This window comes from Adiantum capillus-veneris, chromosome 20, assembly GCF_014529385.1.
Source record: "Adiantum capillus-veneris isolate H3 chromosome 20, ASM1452938v2, whole genome shotgun sequence".
Classification (NCBI taxonomy): domain Eukaryota; kingdom Viridiplantae; phylum Streptophyta; class Polypodiopsida; order Polypodiales; family Pteridaceae; genus Adiantum; species Adiantum capillus-veneris.
The window spans coordinates 77,949,964-77,973,748 of record NC_140950.1 but is presented as its reverse complement, the minus strand read 5'-3'; the positions used below and the strand labels follow the sequence as shown (position 1 = coordinate 77,973,748).

General features: G+C 43.7%; 1 protein-coding gene across 2 annotated transcripts; it reads left to right on the top strand.

Moving 5' to 3' along the window:
- Positions 1-87: 87 nt before the first annotated feature.
- VPS2.3 (vacuolar protein sorting-associated protein 2.3) lies at positions 88-23,435 on the top strand. 2 transcript variants are annotated; one of them, XM_086492606.1, is made up of 11 exons: positions 88-360; positions 514-558; positions 800-834; positions 925-975; positions 21,221-21,325; positions 21,407-21,478; positions 21,570-21,641; positions 22,153-22,233; positions 22,325-22,360; positions 22,454-22,506; positions 23,014-23,435. In XM_086492606.1, the coding sequence occupies exons 1-11, from the start codon at positions 327-329 to the stop codon at positions 23,066-23,068; spliced, it is 639 nt and encodes a 212-aa protein (XP_086348732.1). In that variant the 5' UTR covers positions 88-326; the 3' UTR covers positions 23,069-23,435. The 2 variants fall into 2 exon arrangements, with proteins under 2 accessions (XP_086348732.1, XP_086348733.1); XM_086492607.1 differs by having other exon boundaries at positions 89-360; positions 23,017-23,435.
- Positions 23,436-23,785: the final 350 nt, after the last annotated feature.

Below are 23,785 nucleotides of genomic sequence, written 5' to 3'. Positions count from 1 at the left end.
AGTTGAGTAATATAATTCACTCACAATTGTGAGTTTTGCTTTTTTTTTTTAATAAAAAACCTCCCAATCCTCTGTCCCTCTACCCTAGATTCTACATTGTGCCTGGGTCTGCACGGAGGCATTTTGACGCGCTGGCAACGGTCAAAATTTGAGCGCCTTCGTCGAAGAGAGCGAGCAATCTAGAGAGAAAGAGCTCTAGAGAGAGAGTGAGAGAGAGGCGAAGGGACCGTATACTTCCCTGTTGGCTCTTGAAATCCTTTCTACTTCAAGCCCAAGCAGCTTCGTGCCCAGCATTGTCTGCAGCTCAGCTCACACACACAGACACCATGAATCTCTTTCGAAAGAAGGCCACCGCCAAAGGTAAAGATCGTTGCCTTTATTTTTAGGTTCTTGCTGCTTCATGGGCGCTTTGTATTCTCTGATCTCGTCTGCAAATTAGGTTTTTTTCTTTTAGACGAATGACTTTGCCCGACATTTTTAACATCTCACCAATCTGATTGATTGCCCATTCAGATGCCCTTCGGACCAGCAAAAGGGAAACAGCGGTTGCCACCAGAGGTTTTACCTGTCACTTTCCGAGTGCAGTTGTTTAGTCTATGGATCAGCATTTTTTTTCACTTCATCACGGAAGTCAGCTTGTTTGCTTTAAGCTATCTACACCCTGAAGCACACAAAACACACGATAAAACGAAATGTATTGTTAATGCCAAGAGGCCCCCAACCCCCACACGAGCGAGAGAGAGAGAGAGAGAGAGAGAGAGAGAGAGAGAATTCAATTTGAACCTCAGTCTTCTTTTAGGAATTGAAAGAGAAATTGGAGCTCTACAGTTAGAGGTAACTCATTCAGTGATTTTGTGTTATTTTGTCCTTCTAAACTTTTTTCTCGTCCAAGTTCTTCAATAAAGTGTCATTGTGCTGCTGCAGGAGAAGAAGCTTGTTGCAGAGATCAAGAAAACTGCAAAGACTGGAAATGAGGTGCACACTTCTTGAGCATCCTCTCGATCAACTTTGTGAGCTACTTAGTTTGTTATTTTCTTTTTTCTTTTGTCCCTACACTTGGATGGTGCACATGTTAATACCATGTATTATGCTTAATACATATTATATATACACTATGAGTAGATTAATAAGTACGAGTACTGCAACCTTGTGGTTGACTAGCTACCTAAATCAAGCTAGTAGGGCACCACCTTTTAGTTGTTGAAATTGAATTCTACTATTTGGTGTCTAACTGCATTCACTGCTTTGGGATGCGCATGATGGCAAAGCAATAAGAAACTTTGAAGTGAGAATGCAGAGGTCTTGTCCACAAAAGTATGAATTATTAGGGTCATAATCTCAAGAGTAGCTATAAAGATCTATTTTGGATGAAAACCATTGTAGAACTCCCCTTCCCTTAGACATGCGAGTAATGCAATGCTCGTGTAGATGTTAGAACAATTTAGAGTGATCTCGTCTCTCCCCTTTGTTCATGTAGCCACAAGCTTTAGATCATTTTTCTTCTTCACCATAATCTTTTAGTGGTTAAACTGTAATAAGATGGCACCGTGTGCCAATTGAAAGAACAGACTGAGACATGTGCTTAGCATTTCAAACAAGTGGAGAGAGAGAGAGAGAGAGAGAGAGAGAGAGAGAGAGAGAGAGAGGGAGAGAGGGAAAAGAAGAAGAGAGTTTTAATGTCCTAGGAAACTATCCTAAGAGACCTTAAAGATCTAGCCGACGAGGAGAGTTGAACTCAAGACCTATTATGAGAGAGAGAGAGAGAGAGAGAGAGAGAGAGAGAGAGAGATATGAAATGATATATTAACTTCTTCAAAAGGCCAAAATGACCTATGAGACCAAGCTGTCACAACATAGTGAATTTGATACCATGTCTGGAATAAAAAAGAGAGTCTCGACACGAGACATGGAGTGGCGAAGTTCCACTTTAGATGGCACGAGCCCCAAATCTTGGTGCGCCTTTCGGTATTTCTTTATATTGCAAGAACAAGATACAACTGCATGTGCACATGGCTCTGTATGCCATGTGGACATGCATGCTTCATCGACTCCTAGAGCCAATTTTGCACCTATCCCTAGATAGAAGTGTCTAGAATCCTAGGAGGATTAGTACTAGTAATTTTGTGAGCCTTTGTGAGCATGTTGTCAAGATCTGTATGTCCAAAGGAGTCCAATAGATTAGGTTTTTCAGTTTTGAAACCCTCTTGCATAAATGGATTGTACAAGCATTGTGACAGATGTTATTACACTTCGGTGGGCATCTGACATGACGAGCATGTAGGTCTAGGTTAGAGGAGCGTGTCGGTCCAGTCCATTCGTTAAATGGATTACAAAACACAGCTCAAACCGGCTTGTAGCCTCACTAAAGGATGGAAAACTTTGGCTTTCACCCGATGTATATGTTGCTTAGCTCTAGAGTTATCCAATTTCCTCAAGGGGTTTCAAGATGTTTTTATTACCGATATCCGTTGTGAACTACCTTCCAAACGAGACAATGACGACCATGCAATTGAACTTCTTCCAGGAAGCTCACCGCCTAATAAACCCATACCGAATTTCTCAAGCTCAACAAGAGGAGATTATGCGGCAAGTGCATGAGTTGGTTGAGAAAGGCATGGTTAGGCCTAGCTCATCTCCATTTTGTTCACCAGTGTTATTAGTGCAAAAGAAAGACAGCACGTATGTGTGTCGACTATCGAGCAATAAATAGAATCACTCTCAAGAATAGGTTTCCCGTTCCACGTGTAGAAGACCTATTTGATAAGCTACAATGGTCGACCTACTTCAGTAGGATTGACCTAAAAAGTGGCTACCATCAAATAAGGATAGTTGATCAAGATATTGTAAAGACCGCATGTCGGACTACATTTGGTATTTATGAGTACATTGTCATGCCTTTTGGCCTGACCAATGCACCAGCCACATTTAATCGCTTGATGGAGAAGTTATTCAGGCCTCACCGAACCTTTACTGGAGTGTTCTTTGATGATATAATCACAAGCAACACCTCCACGTAATATTTCAAGTATTACGAGAGAATAAGCTTTATATAAATCGAAAGAAAAGTGAATTTTTCTTACAAGAGATTCAATATTAGGTCATTATCTCTCAAGATGGCATCCAAATGGATCCATCATAGTAGATAATGAAAGGATGGCCTAATCCAAGGAATTGGTATGAATTAAGAAGCTTTTTAGGTATGTGTGCATACTATAGACGCTTCATAGAAAAGTTCTCACAAATCGCAGGACCATTACATGACCTAACCAAGAAAAACGTAAAGTATATATGGTTCACCAAGGAGAATAATGCTTTCAAAAGCTTAAAGAGAAGCTTATTTCTCAACCTGTGCTTACACTACCAGATCTCTCAAAGCCATTTGAGGTCAAATGTGATGCTTATGGTGATTGCCTTGGAGCTGTTTTGCTACAAGAAGGGCACACCATAGCCTATGAAAGTTGAAGGCTCGACCCTGTTGAGCAAGCTCTAGGCATATATGAGAAGTAACTCTTAACAGTTCTACATGCTCTAGACTCGTGGAAGCACTATTTATTGGGGATCCTTTTATTTTGGGAACGGATCACCAAAGCCTTAAGTACTTCATGACGCAGACCAAGATCTCCGACATACAAATGAGGTGGGCAAATTTCCTTTCGTAATTTCATTTTCATATTGCTCACATTGCTGGCAAGCATAATCAAGTAGCCGATACACTCTCAAGAAGACTGAGAGTGAATGCGGTGTCCATAGCAACTCACAAGGATCTATCTTCTATGATAGATGAGTACGCTATCTGTAAGGTGCAACGGAAGTGAATGTTGAACTTTGCTCAAGATGAGTGCTCTGAACTGTGCTCAAGGTTCCTTTTACTTCCGTAAGGGAGAGCCTTCCGTTCCTTTAGTGAGAGAGTGCAAATGATTACAATTAAAGTGACAAACATTGTGAATGAAGGTGCTGAGACCGAGAGAGAGAGAGAAGAATATGACACCAGAATGTTGTCAAACCCTCCTCCGAAGGCCCCACTCTCTATGGCGAGAGCGGTCTACTATTGATTGCATAAATCTCTACAATGCATGGACTTGCGGACGATGTCAACGATGATGAGAAAGACGACGAGACGGGCTGAAATCTGAAAAGGCTTAGGGTTGAAATCTTCAAATCTTTATTTGTTGAATTCTGACTCTATGTCGGTGACGACGGCGATGACGATGACGACACGTTGAAAAATCAGATGTTGAAATTTGCTTTTTCGGGTGGAAACTGCAAACCACGGTGGATTTGACGGTGCGGTGAGGATCTGCTGCGAGCAGGTGAGATCTGCGAGGTTCGGGACTTCTACTGCGGTGTCTTGATGTTGAAAACTGAAAACGTTGATGCTAATCTGGGTCTTGTCGCGAAGAATCTGTAGAACGCTATGAGACTCTGCTGATCCAAAAATGTCAGGAGCCGATTCTGTGCTGATGCAAAACGCTCATTAGTTCATTAGTGAAGCTCATTAGTTCTTGCATGACCCATAAGGGGAGTTCCCACTACAAATATTTACAGAGCCATAGTGGCTTATTGAAATGAGATTCTAAGATACTGTGCAACTATAAAATGGCCAAGAATAATTGCCGTCGCCTCTTCATCAACTCCCCGCATTCCACTCTACAAAATCATCATCAACTCAATTAGTAAAATAAATAGACAGCACATAATTAACCATTACGCCCAGCTATCCCAATTGCAGTTAACCACTACAACAGGAGGGTGCCCAGTCTCGTAACAGCTAATGGCTGAATTCTGTTGCGGCGGAAAAACGCTGATTTGGCTTGTTGAAAACGTTGATTTCCTGCTGGTCTTTATGGCTGAAAACTGCACTTCTCGTAGGCTGAAAACTGATGGTCTTTATGGTTGAAATTGAGGTTGCTTCATTGCTGAAAAACGACAGCCAGAGGGGAGGGCGATCTGGGCTTTTTACCAACGCTAGGGCTGAGGGGTCCTTGCGGTGAAGATCTGCTGAAAGATGCCAAGTATTGAGAGGGCTGGGCGATGAGGAATCAAAACGCTAGGAGGCTCTGCTTGAGGTGGAATCACCTAGGGTGGGGAGTCTTGCTTGAGAAGTTGCCTGTTGAACAGTGGAGCTCCTGTTGCCTCTTTTGCCAATTAGTGCTAGTCTAGGTTTGCTTATATACAAACTTACTCAATTTGCCCTACCTACTTTCCAACAAAAGTCACTTAAAAACAATAAGTGAAAAATGTCAAAAATAGGTAAATTTGGCTAAATGCACTGGAAAATTCCCTGAAGGATTCTGATGGAAATGCTTATGATCATGCTGTGTGCAACCAGAGGATATGCATCTACACTGAGTGACTGGGCATGCACGGTCTACGAATAGACTCACAAAAGTGCCAAGATCACTTCTAATCTAGATTGACTAGACTAATATAAACCTTGTCCTGCTGTAGCTTGTCCACGGACACATAGGGTTGGATGTGTCACCGAACTGTATGGCATCGAGGGAGATCACCAATAGCATCCGGAATTTTGGAAGGGACTCTTCGCCGGCCCACTCTGATGTGTGGGTCGTGCGATACTTGAACTTGATAAAGGTCTGCAATGCCTTCTTCTATAAGCCGCGCTGAAAGCGACACAAAGTCTCCTGTGACTCCTTTGATGCTTCAACTTCGTCTTTAGTCATGCTTCTTTCTTCTTCAAGAATCTCTACGGCTGAAAATTGAAACTATTTCCAACACAAAACCATGAACATACCCATTCCATGTAAAGCGAGTGGAAAAAATCTTGTCTTCCTCAAAGATTGTGCATGCAATGTAGATGAACAAAGAGACGTAGTGCCAAACCGTTCACCACACACACGCAAACAATTAGATCGAATCTTTCTCTTATGATCTAAAGTAATCAACTGTGGAAATTCACTGCGGAAATGCCAATGCTTGGTGCTCATACTTTCATGTGCTCTTTCTACAACCGTGTCATGCCAAGGAAGAGACATGGAATGTGACTTCCTTAAATGCATACTTTTCAGCTTTTCATGAAAAATCCGCATTCGTGCTCATTCATGAGTGAAACGTGCTCAACGTACAATATGTCATGCCTAGGAAAAGGGATCACATAAAGACGCTGACGAAAATATAGAAAACGATTATGAATGAAACACTCGTACAATGCGTGCGTACTAATCATGCGAACACATAATACTTCCTGTGAGGATTCTTTGAACCTAGGCTCGAGAGCCAAGATCGATCGTCGTGATTGATCGAATCTGCAACGAAGTTAGCTTTGCTAGAAAAAGAATCAACAAAACCATCATCCTTGTGAACAATCAAGTCATCTTCATGCAAATCATCATGCTTGTGAGAAATCACATCTTGATCATGCAAATCATCATGCTTGTCATTGTCATCCAAATCATCATGCAAATCATTGGCATTCAAATCATCATGCTTCGCATAATCATGCAAATCCTATGTGTCATGCTTGGGAGAAGAAGAGACTGAGAGAGTCCCCTTTTCCCAAATCTCTTGCATCTGTGCCTGAACTTGAGAAAAAAGTCGCAAGAACTCTTTCCTGTGTCGGTCGCTCTGTTCTTGTCTTGCTTTGGCTGGCTTTCTTGCTGCGTCTCTTTCTGATCCTCTTTCTCCTTTTTTTTCTGCGTGTCTGCGTTCCAGTTCTGCCATTCTTTATGCATTTCTTGCTTCGAGTTCTAACTTCCTTCTCATAAACATCTGCTCCAACTCCTCCATAGGAGTTAGTGCAATCCTTGACGTAGATGGGGAAGGGGGAGGGTCGGATTGGTGGGGAAAATTCTTCTTGGCCTCTCTCGTGCTCATCATCTCTAAGCGAAGTATCCATTCCGCTTCAAGTGATGACCATTCTGAAGTCGTGGGTTCTTGTGGTCTTGGGTCCTTAAGTTCACGAGGAACTTGGGTTCTTGGGGTCTTGGTTTCTTGGGTTCTTGAGGTTCTTGAGGTTCTTCTTTCGCTTGCAATCTGTGTTAGAGAAGGATCTTCTCTTCACCCGAGTTCTGCTCTTTTCCGCGGGCGCACCCCCTTGGCGGCCTTGCGCTCACACCAAGGTTGCTTTTTCCCACCTCAGGTCGATTGGCCGGCTGCTAAGTTCACGGTCCGCTCTCAATGAGTGAAAAGAGGCACAAGGGGAGGTTGGACAAGCCTTTCTTTCTTGGGATTCCTGTCACTCTTCAAAAACATGATTAGGAATCGATACGCCCAAGCGAACTTGGGTTCTTGCGACCACAACAAGCAAAAAAATTCTTGTGATTCTTGTTGTTCTTTCCTTGAGTGATACAGAACACTTCCAAAGCTCTGATACCAATGTTAGGTGCAGCGGAATGAATGTTTGCGCTTTGCTCAAGATGAGTGCTCTGAACTATGCTCAAGGTTTCTTTTGTTCTTATGGAGGGGAGAGCCTTCCGTTCTTAATGAGAGAATGCTATGATCGTGAACAAAGTGAATGGACACAGTGTGTCCAAGTGTATGAGACTGAGAAAGAGAGAGAAGAGAGATACGACACCAGAGACGTAAAACCCTCCTTTGAAGGCCCCACTCTCGTCGGCGAGAGTGGTCTCCTTATGATTGCACAAACTGGTACAAACTGAATGCATGTGACTGATGCAAGTCTAGGCTATGTCGGTGTCAACGACGGTGATGGTGAGACCGACCCAAGGGCTGAAATCTGCAACCTTTTATCTGCTGTCCAAAAACGCTATGGGCTGAAATCTGAGGTCCTTCTACTGCTGTTCAAAAAATGCTAATGGCTGAAGTCTGTTGCGGCGGAAAAACGCTGATTTGGCTTGTTGAAAATGTTGATTTCTTACTGGTCTTTATGGCTGAAAACTGCACTTCTTGTAGGCTCAAAACTAATGGTCTTTATGGTTGAAACTGAAGTTGCTTCATTGCTGAAAAACGCCAGCCAGAAGGGAGGGCGATCTGGGCTTTTTACTAACGCTAGGGCTGAGGGGTCCTTGCGGTGAAGATCTGCTGAAAAACGCAAAGTACTGAGAGGGCTAGGCGATGAGGAATCAAAAACGCTAAGAGGCTCTTCTTGAGGTGGAATCGCCTAGGGTGGGGAGTTTTGCTTGAGAAGTTACCTGTTGAGCGGTGGAGCTCCTGCTGCCTCTTCTGCCAATTAGTGCTAGTCTAGGTTTGCTTATATACAAACTTACTCAATTTGCCCTACCTACTTTCCAACAAAGGTCACTTAAAAATAATAAGTAAAATATGCTAAATGCACTGGAAAATTCCCCCGAAGGATTCTGATGGGAATGCTTATGATCATGCTGTGTGCAACCAGAGGATATGCATCTACACTAAGTGACTGGGCATGCACGGTCTACGAATAGACTCACAAAAGTGCCAAGATCACTTCTAATCTAGATTGATTGGACTAATTGAACCCTTGTCGTGCTGTAGCTTGTCCACAGACACATAGGGTTGGATGTGTCACCAACTCTTGGCTATGGAATGCAAATCCAACCAAGAGCCAAGCTTCAATGGCATGCTCATCTCCTCTATCGTGCTAATTACTAAGCTAAGCTATGCTATAAGAGTGATTATGTGAAGAGAATACTTCTTTCTCGTAACATACATCTTCTTCCTCTCAATCTATCATCATTCCTTGCTAGCTCTCACCATTTTTGAAGGTGTGTGAGGTCTTGCGACTGAAGCTAGAACATTAGGTGTGTTTTTCAAGCATAATTTGGTGCATGAAGCTTCCATCTTCATTGTACCAACTAGTTTTGTCAAGGAACACAAAGATTGTATTGTACAAAAGTCTCCTTTGATGGAAGAAGCTATAATACAAAGCCTTTATGGAGGGGGGACCGGCTCCATGTAAATCCGGTCCTCAACTGTTGTCAATTGTTATATTTCTTTCTCTTTTCAAGTATTGTCAATGCCAAATTAGCTAGGTGTAAATTGCTATGTTATTTTCTCAAATTAAGTACTCTCTCTATGCTCAAGCCTCATTAGGAACTGATTCTTAATGAAATGTTTACTATGTTATTTGTTTCCGCTACACACAAGTTACTAGTGCATTAAATGTTACACGAGAGCTCACGGGCTACCCATAGGAGTGATCTGCATGTCACAAGACGGGCACCACGTGTCAATAGAAAAGAACAGACTTAATAGACTTTTAACACTTCAATAACAACTGAATTAAAAGAGAGAGACAACACGCGACACGGAGTGGCGGAATTCCACCCCAGAGAGTATTAGCCCCAAACCGTGGCGCCCCTTTCGGTATTTCTTTATATTGCATCAACACAGCACAAGCCGGTACTCCAGGCTTTGCACCTTCTCCAGGAAGGATGCCAGAGAATGAGCCCTAACCTCATATTTAAAGGCCCTAGGCCCCAAAAGCAGTTTACAATAAAAAGCCTTTAAAACTCAAAATCTTTTGGTCCAAAAGCAATGCTCAAAAGCTACCAGCATAAATCACGGAAATCCGTCCAGCCTACCACGCCATCAGCCAGCGCAAACGTGGAAATCCGTATAGCATGCCACGTCATCATGTCAACACAATTTTCGAAAATCTGCCACGTCATCAGTTTTTGCGTGTAAGCGGGTCCTGCTTTATTTTAATCCTTTACGTCACTTGGGGCTCCATCGGACAGAGTCCCCATAAGTTGGGTGGACTTCTTCTGTTACTTGTTCTCTTAGGGTTTAGGCCCCTTGGCCGACATCTGCAAGTTGGCTCCATTCTTTAGGGTTTTGCCACGTTAGCAATTTGTTACATCTCCCCTTCTTGAAAGAGAATAATCGTCCGCGACTACAGCATATCTGCAAAACAGCTCAAGTTAGCTACAAAAAAATTTCCGAGGGTCATTCTGAGAGACATTCCAAGCGACAATCTGCTCTTTTTATTAAGGAGTTAGCTTCTCCTTTCTGCTCTTTTGATCAAGGAGTTATCTTCTCCTTTCGGCTGTTTTGATCAAGGAGTTAGCTTCTCCTTTTTGCTCTATTAATGAAGGAGTTAGCTTCTCCTTTCGGCTGTTTCGATCAAGGAGTTAGCTTCTCCTTTCTGCTCTTTTGATGAAGGAGTTAGCTTCTCCTTTCGGTTGTTTTGATCAAGGAGTTAACTTCTCTTTCCTTCCAGATCGGAACTCTTGATATTCTGGCGTAGTAAAATTAGCCATCACACCCAGACCGTACTGATCTTCCACGGGTGTCTTGATGCACTAAAAAATTACATACCCAGGCAATCTCATCCAATTAGGAATATTCAGTAATTGGCACATTACAATGCAACACAAATGCTTACATATGCATGTTAAAAGACACAACAAACGCCGCCGTTGAGCACTCCCCCGAGACAAACGGTCTGCGGTATGAAGCTACTCAACGACTACCTCGTCACTCCACCCGCAAATAACCTAAAAAGGTTCGGACCATGAGCTCAGAGGACTGTACAACCAAATGTTCCCCAGACCGCAGTCTGCGTCGTTCAGAGGTTTTCTAGCATACAATGAAATGCTCCCTAGGCATCGGCCTGCGTCGTTCCGAGGTTCAAACAATACCAAAACAGTATTTCTTTCTTCTCCAGGCGGGAGTAAAATCACCAATCATTGAAACCAATATCAAACCAGAGTCAAACAATTCAAATCTGCACCAAAACAGGTTCAAAATAGATACCATACATTTCAAACAAATTTCAAACAAGATCACCAAAGAAGTTTTCAAACAGAAGTCAAACTTAAAAAGCAATCTCGACATCAGTCGAGCTCAAAAAGTCGACTGACTTTCCATCTTGAAACCTGCATGAAAAATTAGGGTTAGGTTCCTTCCATGAGGTCGTAGCCGAGCACAGCATGGTCCATCAGCTTGGACAAACAGTGTTTCTTTGGCGGCGATGGTAGTCCCAAGAGATAGCAATCACACTGAACCTCCAAGGTCATCTGCTCGTGAAGAGACATCTACTGAGAGATGTCGAGAAATTTCAAGTTATAATCTGCTAGGGTTTCCATGGCAAGCATTTCAGGATAACCCCACTCTGCTTGAAGTTGCACTCCGAAGGAAGATGTCAGAAACCATATAACTTCGGAGAAAAATTTTCTTGAAAGCTTGCAAAGTCCTTGGAGTATGCTGCTTGGTAGCTGTAGACATCAATATCTGCATAGCACTGCTTCTGAGAAAAACAGTGACTTGAAATAAATCTGGATCCTTCTCTTGCAGGTGATCTTAATTGGCTTATGCCCTGTAAGACATGAGCGGTGAAGAACGGAGCGCGCTCGATGCGCGATGAAGTTAGGGTGGGAGTGGCTAGTAAGTCGGGGTGGGATACCTTAAATAAAATTCCAATAGCTCTGTCTGCTCTTTTGTAGGATCGGTATGCTTTCAGTAAAGCACATGCCTGATGCTTTGATACCATTGTCACAAGACGGACACCACGTGCCAATGGAAAAGAACAGACTGAATAGACTTTCAACACTTCAATAACAACTGAATTGAAAGAGAGAGATGACACGCGACACGGAGTGGCGGAATTCCACCACAGAAAGTATTGGCCCCAAACCTTGGCGCCCCTTACGGTATTTCTCTATATTGCATCAACACAGTACAAGGCGGTACTCCAGACTCTGCACCTTCTCCAGGAAGCATGCCAAAGAATGAGCCCTAACCTCATATTTAAAGGCCCTAGGCCCCACAAGTAGTTTACAGTAAAAAGCCTTCAAAACTCAAAAGCTTTTGGTCCAAAAGCAATGCTCAAAAGCTGCAAGCGTAAATCACGGAAATCCGTCCAGCTTGCCACGTCATCAGCCAGCGCAAAACGTGGAAATCCGTACAGCATGCCACGTCATCATGTCAGCGTAATTTTCGAAAATCTGCCACGCCATCAGTTTTTGCGTGTGTGCGGGTCTTGCTTTATTTTAATCCTTTATGTCACTTGGGGTCCCATTGGACGGAGTCCCCATAAGTTGGGTGGACTTCTTCTGTTACTCGTTCTTCTTAGGGTTTAGGCCCCTTGTCCGACATCTGCAAGTTGGCTCCATTCTTTAGCGTTTTGCCACCTCAGCAGTTTGTTACACGGCACACAAATCGTAGCGCAAAACAAAAAATTATAGCTTGCTGTAATTTTTTGCAGGTTTAGGGTTTTGGCCAGTTTTGATGCCTACATGTCCCAGGAGCTTCGGGGAAGCTAGGGAATCACCCAAAAGGTGTTTTGGTGCAAGTTGGGGGCCAAAAACAGAGAATTCAGCGTACTCTAATTTCTCACCAAGTTTTGTAAATTGCTCTTAAGTGTGTGGAAATTCACTGTTAACTTGGGATTTTGTCCATGGATGTCAGGTGCAACGGAATAGAATAAGGATTTTTTCGGATCTAGTATTTCACACACAAACACAAAGGACACTTTACTTCACTTGGAAGAAGAAAGAACTAAACTGAATTGAAAGAAAGAGAGAGACATGAGAGAGAAAAGAGATGACATAGGGATGTCGGGTCCCAACTCTCAAGGGCCCCCTTGCTTTGTTGCTCGGGCAAGTACTTTCTTTATTCTTGCACAATGCTACTACAATGATGCTGATGCTAATGGGTACTGATGTTGGGTACTGGTACTGAGGTTCTATGTCAAAGACGATGATGTCGACGACCGAGGTGTTGATGGTCTATGTCGAGACGATGATGTCGATGACGGTTACCGCAGGTACTGCGGGTTCTATGTCGAAGACGGGGAGGTCGATGACGAAGTCTATCTCGAAGACCATGAAGTCGACGAAGAGGTACTAAGGGTCTTTGTTGACGACGATGGTTCTGTGTCAAAGACGGTGAAGTCGACGACGGTTGTGTGTTGAAGTTGGTGAAGTCGACAATGACTCGTATTGTGTCGAAGACGATGGAGTCGACGACGGTTCTGTTGGTGGCTATGTCGATGACGGGGATGTCTTGCTGGCTGAAAACGCGATGATGGAGAGGCCAAACATGTTGGGTGACTGAGCTCTGCAAACATTGAACTAAGTGGCAGCAAAACGTTGGTCTAACTGGCTGATGTAATGTCGGCTGAAAACTGATGTACTGCTGCAAACGCTTGCTGTCTGTTGATGCTAAAAACGTGCTGAAAACGCTATTGACTGCTGGCTGAAAACGTTGAGAGAAAGAGGGCTGGAATCGTTGGGGCTCTAGCCTGCAAATGCTAGGTCTGCAAGTGCTCTGTTGGTGTTGCCTCTTCTACTCCTTCTTGCGCTCGATGGGCTGCCTATATAGGAGGCGCAGGCTGGATCGAGCAGGCTGAATTAGTCTACTATGATTCACTTTATTTTTACCCCCCAAAGGTCACTCAATAAATCAAGTGTATCATCATTTCCTGTCGGTGTTCTTTGAAGATCACAAATAAAATCCATAGCCATACTTTGACATGGCTTATTTGGAATAGGTAGTGGTTGTAACAAGCATGGTGCCTTTTGCCTGTCAAACTTGATCTTTTGTCAAATTATGCATGCTTGCACAAAGGCATCCACATCACTCCTCAAAGTAGACCAATAAAAGAATGTCTTGTGATTGCTTTCACTGTCACATTAATACCACGATGCCCTGCATACGGGGGGACATCACTTTTTACCATAACTTTGTCGTAGTAGCCTGGTGACACATAGTCTGCCATGCATTATTATGAAACCATTCCTGAGGAGATCGTGCTCATGGCGTTGTGCATCTAACAATTGTTTAAAGATTCTTGTGAAATCTTCATGAGTAGCATACTATTCCTTCATATAATCGAGCCCATGATGATAAGGAATTGACGGTTGAACCCTATGTGTTCGTGGACAAGCTACAACACGACAAGGGTTCAGTTAGTCCAGTCAGTCTAGATTTAGAAGTGATGTGGCACTTTTGTGAGTCTGTTCGCAGACTGTGCATGTCCAGACTCTTAGAGTAGATGCATATCCGCCGGTTGTACACAACATGATCATAAGCATTCCCATCAGTATCCATCAGAATCCTTCAGGGGAATTTTCCAGGGCATTTAACCTATTTTTCGTATTTTTGACATTTTTCACTTATTATTTTTAAGTGACTTTTGTTGGAAAGTACGTAGGGCAAATTGAGTAAGTTTGTATATAAGCAAACCTAGGCTAGCACTAATTGGCAGAAGAGGCAGCAAGAGCACACGCTCAACATGCAACTTCTCAGCAGAACCCCAAGCCCTAGCGTTTTTGCTCCACAGCAACAACCTAGCGTTTTTGGACTAGATCAGCCAACGATTTGCATTTGCAGATTCCGGCGACAGTAGAACATCAGATCAGCCTAGGGTTTTGCATTTGCAAGACAACCGGCGACAGGTCTGCAGATTTTCAGCCCTAGCGTTTTTGCATCTGCATCATAACCCAGCGTTTTGCAGATTCACCGCGACGGAACATCAAGAAACCTCAGCGTTTTCAGTTTTCAGCCCTTAGACACCGCAGATCAAGTCCCGAACCTCGTAGATCTCACCTTCCGCAGCAGTTCCTCGCCGCACGGTCAGTTGCCGCAAGGTTTACAGTTTCAGCCCGGAAAACGCAGATTTCAGCATCTGCGTTTTCACTGCGTCGTCGTCGCATCGTCGTCATCGACATCGTCCCCGACAGAGAGTTAGAATTCAGCAGATAAAGATTTGCAGATTTCAGTCCCTTAGCATTTCCACATTCATCCCGTCTCGTCGTCGTCCTCATCGTCAGCAAGTCCAAGTATTGTAGAGATTTGTGCCCATGACTACCATGAGCAGAAGACCCAATACACAATGACCAGATGATAATGAAATGTGTACCCCCTTGGCCCCATATATATATGAGTGCCCAAGGTGGGCGCCCGGTCCCAAACTCAGGCGACCGGACAAGGTACAACCTATGCTATGGGTGGCCAGCCCGGAGACACTAGCCGTACAAGGAAGTGCCTTAGACCTCGGTGAAGCAGCAGAGTGGTGTTAATCTAACACCCCCAAGATGCTGCGTGAAGGTCCCGAACTAAGTGTGAAAAGGACTCCTTGTCATAAAAGAAGTGCCAATAGACCTGCAAGTGTCTTGCCCAATAGGATTTGTGGTGTCTGTAGTCAAACCTTTTGGAGAAAATGGGGATGCTTAGGAATCGTCATGAGAATGATCGGAAGCCTGTCATAGCATGAACTTGCAACCCAGTGTGGGTAGGTGGCTAAGGTGTGTAAAACTCCAGGAAGGCCTTATGTAGCACTCTGCATCGTAAACGTTCTCCAAATTGAGGAAAGCCAGACTAAGCACTCTGTATTGTAGAAGCTACTGTAAGTTGCAGCAGTCACCAATAAACCGCATGGACCACCACCGTATGGTGTCCTGTCAGTAGGTAGGGTAATCCAAGGTGAGGGGAAAGCCAGACTCAACAGTCTGCGCTGTGAAGTGCCACTGAGAAGAGGTGTGGTTAGACCAAATTGTTTGCACCGTAATTATCGTGCAGAAGTAGGGAAGCTAGACTGAGAAGTCCTAGAGAAAATGGGGATGCTTAGGAACCGTCACGAGAATGATCAGAAGCCTGTCAATGCATGAACCTGCAACCCAGTGTGGCTAGGTGGCTAAGCTGTGTAAAACTCCAGGAAGGCCAGATGTAGCAATCTGCGTCGTAAATGTCCTTTGAATCAAGGAAAGCCAGACTAAGCAGTCTGCACTGTAGAAGCTACCGAAAGTTGTAGCAGTCACCAATAGACCATATGGACCACCATTGGATGGTGTCCTGTCAGTAGGTAGGGTAATCCAAGGTGAGGGGAAAGCCAGACTCAACAGTCTGCGCTGTGTGAAGTGCCTCTGAGAAGAGGTGTGGTCAGACCAACTTGTCGGCACCGTAATCATCGTGTAGAAGTAGGGAAGCCAGGCTGAGAAGTCTACGCTGTGAATAACCTCTGTGAAGAGGAAAGGCCAGGCCAATCTGTATGCGCCGTCTTGCATGTATCTCCTGCCTCCAATCCTCCAGTGTCAACCAAACCAGAATCTGCGCCAACAACGCCACCAAACCGCGATTGGATGTGGCTCTTAATGTGAAAGAGCTGGGAGTGGCCTATTGCCTAGGTCGGGGCATAATTTTGTTGTGAGGGTACCGAGGGTGACTGTAAGCAACTTTGAAGGTAGCAATCCAAATGGTCAGGAGTGTAGAAGAGCGAGTGCACTACCATCCAAGCCAAGCTCTGGGTAACTCCGGATGTAGTCACCTAATGCTTGATCTCCCGCATCTCGCGGGTAAATTCTCCAGGAGAGTTCAAAGCATTGAAGTCCCACTCCAGTGTGTAGATCCAAGCAATGAACTTGTCCAAGAAGAGAACCAAGATCATCTCCCTAAGTTCATGTAGATGCTCTTATGTAAGCAAGTGATCGGACGTGTCGAGGTCAAGTGGTAAGTGGTGTCCACCAAAGATGGTGGTGTCTTCTCCCTAGGAATGTCGGAATCCCATATGCCATGAGCATGGCCATATCTTGTGTGAACTCCTCTGATGAGTGTATAGGTGTGTCCAAAGCAAACCACGAGTCCCCTTTCGAGTGCGGAACCGCCCAATAATGGCTGGAATGAATGGATCTCCCAACGATTGTACACCCGTAGATGATCAAGCCGATGTCGAAGATACCGTGCACTGCAACAATCACCGAGATACCGCATGGACCACCATTGGATGGTGTCCTGGCAGGAGGTAACTTCATCCTCTGTGGAAAACACAAGCCATGGGGCTGCTGTCCACCCAAAAACGGAACTGCGAGGTGATGAAAACGCTGTTGTCCAGCGATTTTTAGCGTGCTCAGCAGGATTCGGAGTGGTGCAGATGGTGTAGCTCCGGAGGGCGGGGAATCAAAGTCACTGCCCCTGATGGTCTGTAAACAGACAAAACAGCAAGTGTATATGGCGGAAATCTATAGCAGATGTAGAGGAATTTCGACGGCGAGGCATCGGATGCCGAGCTGTGTAGGATTAGCAAGATCCACTGGGCAAGGCCCAACGCTGGCCCCTCTTGCAAAAAATGTTGTATTGTTGTCCACATAATGCTGGCAGTTCAGCCCCAAAAACATAGGCGGTGTTGTCCAAAAAATGCAGATTTGCTCTCTGAAAATGCAGGTAGAGGGAGGGGTGTTCCTACGAGGAGACCATCCAGAAGATGGTCGCCATGCAGATCTTCAAAAACGCAGGTAGAGGGGCCCTCCGGTACAGAAACTCAGCATCCTGTCGCTTGCCTGGCTGATGCAAAAAATGATGGCAGATGTGATCTTGGGAGAGAGTACCTCTGTAGGTGAGGCGCCAGAACATGAAGAGCCTTATGCTCTGATACCATATGAGAGTGTGCGTGTGCGGAAGCATGAGAGAGAGAGAGAGAGAGAGAGAGAGAGAGAGAGAGAGAGAGAGAGAGAGAGAGAGAGAGAGAGAGAGAGAGTAGACCACAAATGCAAAATATGGTGAAGAGGGGGCAGATCGACTCCCATGAGCAGAAGACCCAATACACAATGACCAGATGATAATGAAATGTGTACCACCTTGGTCTCGTATATATGAGCGCCCAAGGTGGGCGCCCAACTCAAGTGGGCGGCCGGCCCCAAACTCGGGCAACCGAACAAGGGACAAACTATGCTATGGGTGGCCAACCTGGTGACACTAGCCGTACAAGGAAGTGCCCTAGACCTGTGTGAAGCAACAAAGTGGTGTAAATCTAACAACGGTATCCACTCTTAAGATCTATCTTGTTGACGATTGAGAATAACCCTCTAGGCGATCAAGAATATCATCAATCCTTGGAAAAGGAAAATCTATTCTTGATAGTATTCTTGTTGAACGGACTGTAGTCAATACACATGCACCAAGAGCCATCTCTTCTGCACTAAGAGCACTAAAGAGCAAAGGGTGAAGAACTAGGTTGAATCAACCCTTTTTCTAGCAGTTCCTCTACTTGGCTTATAATCTCTTTCCGATGGGCCGCACTAATCCTGCAAGGAGGTCTATTTGGTGGTGGCACCAAATCTATCGCATGATCCTTAGGTCTCTCCGGCGGCAATTGAGACGGTAATGAATGAGAGAAATAATCACTAAACTCTTGTAGAAATGTTGATCTTTCTTTATCTAACACGAATAAATTCAAATGACAATTATTTGAAACATTGCATGCAAAAATCAAGTACGTAGAAAAAGATGGTTTTTAAGTTCAGAAGTGATAGCCGAAGCTGATACAATAGGGGTTGACTCTACTTGGCTTATAATCTCTTTCCGATGGGCCGCACTAATCCTACAGGGAGGTCTTTTTGGTGGCTACAACCTGGTATCAAATCTATCGCATGATCCTCAGGTTTCTTCGGCGGCAATTGAGACGGTAATGAATCAGAGAAACAATCACTAAACTCTTGCAGAAATGTTGATTTTTCTTTATCTAACACAAATAAATTCAACTGACAATTATCTGAAACATTACGTGCAAAAATCAAGTACATAGAAAGATGGTTTTTAAGTTCTAAAGTGATAGCCGAAGCTGATACAATAGGGGTAGACTCCTTTTTTAGCTTTACTTCCAAGATGTGAGTTTTGTCCCTATGCTGCAAGGTTACCTTTCTGTTGAAGACATCCAACACTTCGTGTAGATGGTGTTAACATCCTACGGGATTCCCAACAAAGCATTGCACCCGTCCGAGGGTATGATATAAAATTCTTTATGTCCATATACGACCGAATATGCAGACATAGCTTTCCAATGAGGGGAATTACACACTTTGAATGTCCACGACATGCCCAGAGGTGCTTTAACTGTGAACCCCATCTCTTCAGCTTTAAATCAACCTGTACTTGCTAATCCCTAAGCTTGGGATTCTACATCAACCTGTGCTTGCAAAATCCATAAACTTTGGATTCTATAGCAATTGGTTAAACACATTCACAATAGAAACCAATTGTGTCCTGAATGCATGCTCGTCTAGTTGCCTAGTCATTATCCCTTGAACCTGTGGCGCATTCACATCAATAAAAGGGTTAATGGAATTTCAAGTTCCTGTACTTTGTGTCTTCGCCTAAAATGAACCAAGGCTCACTTCTCGAGAAAAAGTGAGGTTGTCCCGGCAATGGAACCATGAAACTGGCCTGTAGCCTTATTAAAGGGCAGTAAACTTTGGCTTTTACGTGATCTATACGTTGCTTAACATTACCTGTACTTTATGTCTTTATTCCAATTAAACTAGGAGAAAACCTGTAAACTTCTACGAGCTGTCCCACTTCTATCGGGCTGAAAATTCCCTCAGCATAACGACAGTGGAAGGCTTCACAAACCAAATCCCCATGTAATAGATTACTTTCCAGGCACATTAGAGCACTTTTACAAATCTAGCGAGAAAATATAGCACTCTGGATTCATAGCAGCCACAATACAGGATGGGACGTGTCACGTTCAATACGCGGTGTACAATCGTGTACTAGACGTATTTTTTAGAATCAAAATAAGATACGCTTTTTGAGATATGATACTTAAATAAGGACAAATGAAGCTGGTCATGCACTTCCTCTATGACTCTTCAATGTCTAATCATAATATACATAGACAAGCACCATGAAGCTCTAAAACAGACTTGATAAACTAGCAAAAGACGTTAGGATAGAAAATGTTTTGAGCAATAAAAAGCTAGTATAGAAAATGTTATGAGATGTATTTTACGTTTCAATAGGAGACGTCCCGTATTCTAAATAAAGTACGCGTATGATAGCTACCATGGGTGGGTTCTCTGCTTTTCTTTAGCCTTTTAAATGCACAGACAACCTGTTTGACAGTTCCCTAGCTTCTCAAAATCTTGAGGGACTTTTGGGCACAAAAAAGGACCAAAACCCTAAACGTGCAAGCAAGGTGTTTTGAGCTCCGTTTTGCATAGTGAACGCACATGTAGGTAGCCCTTGAGACTTTGAGTTCCTTCACTTGTAGGGCTACTTGCCCTTTGATTTAGACAAGATTTCTCGCGAGAAATCTCTCTAAATTAACCCATACTTGCTTGGGATTAGCAATTAGCTAATCCGGTACTTGTGCAAGAGGCTCTTGTCTCGGCAATCGAGCATATTTTACCCACAATTGTACATACAAATGAATAGCCCTCGAGGTGCTCGAGAGCGCAATCATCATGCTACATACGACAATAGAGAAGGCAAGCTTTCCATTAAAGTTGTGATCACCTGCACCCACTACTCACACACACAGTAGTTCACAAAGTAGTTCACAATGAGCTCAAATAAGCGTGTTCTCTTGAAGAAATGGACTTCTGGCTGAGTTGTCTTGTAGAATGCCCATAGACTACGAAGGCTTCAGTTTGCCCATTTGGTTCAAATTCCTAGTACCCACCACCTTATTCTCGTTGAGGGGCCTAAATGACTTTAGCTGAGCCTAGCCACCCTTTTACTAGTCAGATTTCAATGCCGATCGGCCCAACCATTTCGTGGCTGCCTGGCCTTCACTTTTGCGGGTGAAACTCTCAGCCATCGGGTGTTTCACACTGGCCTTGCAATGTCCGGGCATTTGTGACCTTATAAAGAGGGTCCCAAAAATTAAATAAAAATCAAGGGAAAGAAACTAACAAATAAAGTTAGTGGCATGTGCGCACATTTTCCCGACTTGGCACACTTGATCTGGCACCTGAAATTCCCTATAAAAGAAGCCCATTATTACTCAACGTTTTGCAACAACGTTTTGCAACAGATGAGCCGGCGTCAGAAGATCAGCCTAGCGTTTTGCAACAGCAAGCCCTCACGTATTTTGCTCCAGATCGCAGATCAGCCCCAGCGTTGCATCTCAGCCAGCAGCCCTTTCATTTTCAGCTTTTCGCACTTCTCCTCGCCGGAAAGGCCTCCTTCTCGCTAACGCGCGTTTCGTGCTGCAACTCAGACCTCAACAGCCCAGTGAGCCGCTTCTCAGCCATTCCTGCGCCTAATCACTGGAGGTGGGAGCAGTGACAAGAGAGAGACCTGTGAAGCATGCTAAACTAGAGTCAGCAATGAGGATCAGCACAACACATCTAACACACATTTGAGCATTACCATGATTAAAAGAAAACACTCGTGATAATCACGGTTAGGATTCTTTTCCTAGTAGGTAATATTGAAAAGATGCGTATGCCCGTTCTGTATGTTGCATCTCAATATAAGATGGTGACTGTAATTATTGAGCTGTTTTACCCAGTTCATTGCAATCTTAGTGTTATGTGTTTGGTTTCTATCTGTTTGTTAGCCATTGTTAACGTTTTTTCTCTTTGTGATCATTGTATTGTAGGCAGCAACCAAGATTTTGGCTAGGCAGCTTATCAGATTGAGGCAGCAGATAGCAAAGTTACAAGGCAGCCGTGCCCAGATGCGAGGAGTTGCAACGCATACACAGGTACAGCAACTTTGTATTCTCAGGGGTCTTGCCTCTTTATAATATCGTGCTTGGGCATTCATTGGGCTATATTCTGTGCAGGCGATGTATGCAAATACTGCAGTTGCAGGCGCTATGAAAGGTGCAAGCAAGGCCATGGCTGCTATGAATAAGGTGTACTTCTAGTGGCCTTTAATGCATATTTTGGTTAATCCAGTGCAAATTTTGTCTTGATTGCCTGGTGATTGATAATTCTTGAACACAGCAAATGGAGCCAGCAAAGCAGGCAAAGGTTATGCAAGAGTTTCAAAAACAGTCAGCACAGATGGACATGACGGTAATGACATGCTTAGTACCCTACCAGATCATGGTTTTTTATGTGTTAATTAGAGTCTTGTAGTATACGTGTTTTTGCTGTTAAAAACACGTCTTCACTTCCCTGTGCTTGTGTTAGTGCATGAAGGTAAGTTGTTTTGATGAAAGTGGAAGTTTCCATCCATGTTATTAGACACTGATGTGTGGGTTTGATACGGATTTGTGAAAGGGGACTGCAAAAAGATAGACATCAGAAGTTTCTGCATATTTGTCTAGCTTTATTTATAATCCCACTCATTGTAGCCAACAGAAGAGGATGTTACTACAACAAAGTTCGGTGTACTAAGTAGACTCTCCAGAGTGAAGGCTTGTCTGCATTTATGCATGATGCATCATGGGAATTTTGTCATTACATACACTAGTGCGCTATTGTAAGAGAAGTGGATTTCGTGGGATCGGGGCATGCTTTATTCTTTTCGCACTTCAATATGGAGTAATACTAAATTTTTAAATATTTGTGATCATGGATGCAGACGGAGATGATCTCAGACTCTATTGATGATGCTCTGGATAATGAAGAAGCCGAGGAAGAGACAGAGGAGTTGACTAATCAGGTTTGTGGCCGGAGAGTGTCATATCCATTTATGCCTTCTAATTGGTGGAATCGAAAAAAAACAACTGTTGTTTCTCTTTTCCTTCCTGCAGGTGCTGGATGAGATTGGCATCGATATTGCTGCCCAGGTAAGCAGTTGTCTTTTCTGATGTCTATGAGTGGAGCATTTCAATAGGAACCAAAGAGATGCCTGAAACGATATGCTTTTCTGCTTTGTTCAGCTCTCATCAGCTCCAAAGGGAAAAAGTGCAAACAAGAGAGCTCAAGGCACAAGGTATACTTCAATGGAACCAGATTAATCAATGGGTATTTTGTTTTGTGTAGTCTGCAAACAGTAACGTTAGATTTATGGGAATGGGTTTAAAAGAGGTAGCAAAGCCAAGAAAGTTGTCTTGTTGATTTCTTAAGATCAAATGGCAGTGACAAACTATGTAAAATGCTTGGCATATAAGACCTAGAGACTTTGGGTAAAGTTATCTTTGGATTCGGGGGCGAATCTGACTTCCTCTCATGCATTTCATACGTCCTTTGTGTATGTTGTGTCGCATCCCTGATTATCGAGATCTTTAGGTTGGATGAAATGCTTCAAGTAGATTCAGCTTTTATGTTGGGGATCCCTTTCTTTTATGTGCCACTCAGCTGAAGGTTTTGTAGTGTAGCATGATGGTTGATGAAATGCTAGGTGCTCAATGAAGTGTTCTTCCACAGAAAAGAATTCTTTAGATTGTTTGAAGATCAGCTTGCCCATCTTGTGTGTGAGATTGATTTCAACTATTTGCAGCAGCTCTGAGGTGGACGATTTGGAACAACGGTTGGCAGCACTGCGAAATGTTTAAGTGCATAACTCTGATATGCAAATGGAATCATACAAGAGGACATTCACATCAGCAAACATGCTTTGTGTCGTATTAAAACGCGATTGGGTCTTTGTTATTGACGCATGCTCCATTCACATCAGGATGTGGAGGTGGGATTCTCGGTCTGGCAAGAGTTTTGTATACATATGGACACTGCTATTCATTTATTTGTAATGATAATACCTACAGCGAGCAATCAGGTAAAGAGGGTTTCAAGAAAGATTGTTTTCTCGTTCAACCAGAAGATCAACCACTATAATGTTGTGGCTACACTTGGTTGACAGTTTACACTGGCCTTATGCTATGTTCACTTGAGCCATTGTTATAATTCTAGTGCATTGCATTCTGTTGTTGGGGTTGTGTGTGTGTGTGTGTGTGTGTGTGTGTGTGTGCGTGCGAGAGAGAGAGAGAGAGAGAGAGAGAGAGCTAGTGCATTGCGGGTGGGGTGCGGTGCGGTGCGGGTGGGGTGTAGAATGCGGTACATTGGAGCAAGGACCATTGGGCCATCCCATTACAAATAATGAGATGGTGTTGAGAGTCTAGTCTGAGCAAATGATGGCCATACTCTTTGGTGCAGGCTCTGTCTGATAAGTACATAGATTAGGGTGGATAGATTATTGAACTAGTATGCTAGTACACATTGAACTATCATATAGGCTTTTGAGGAAAGCTTTGGATGACATGATAGATGATGGT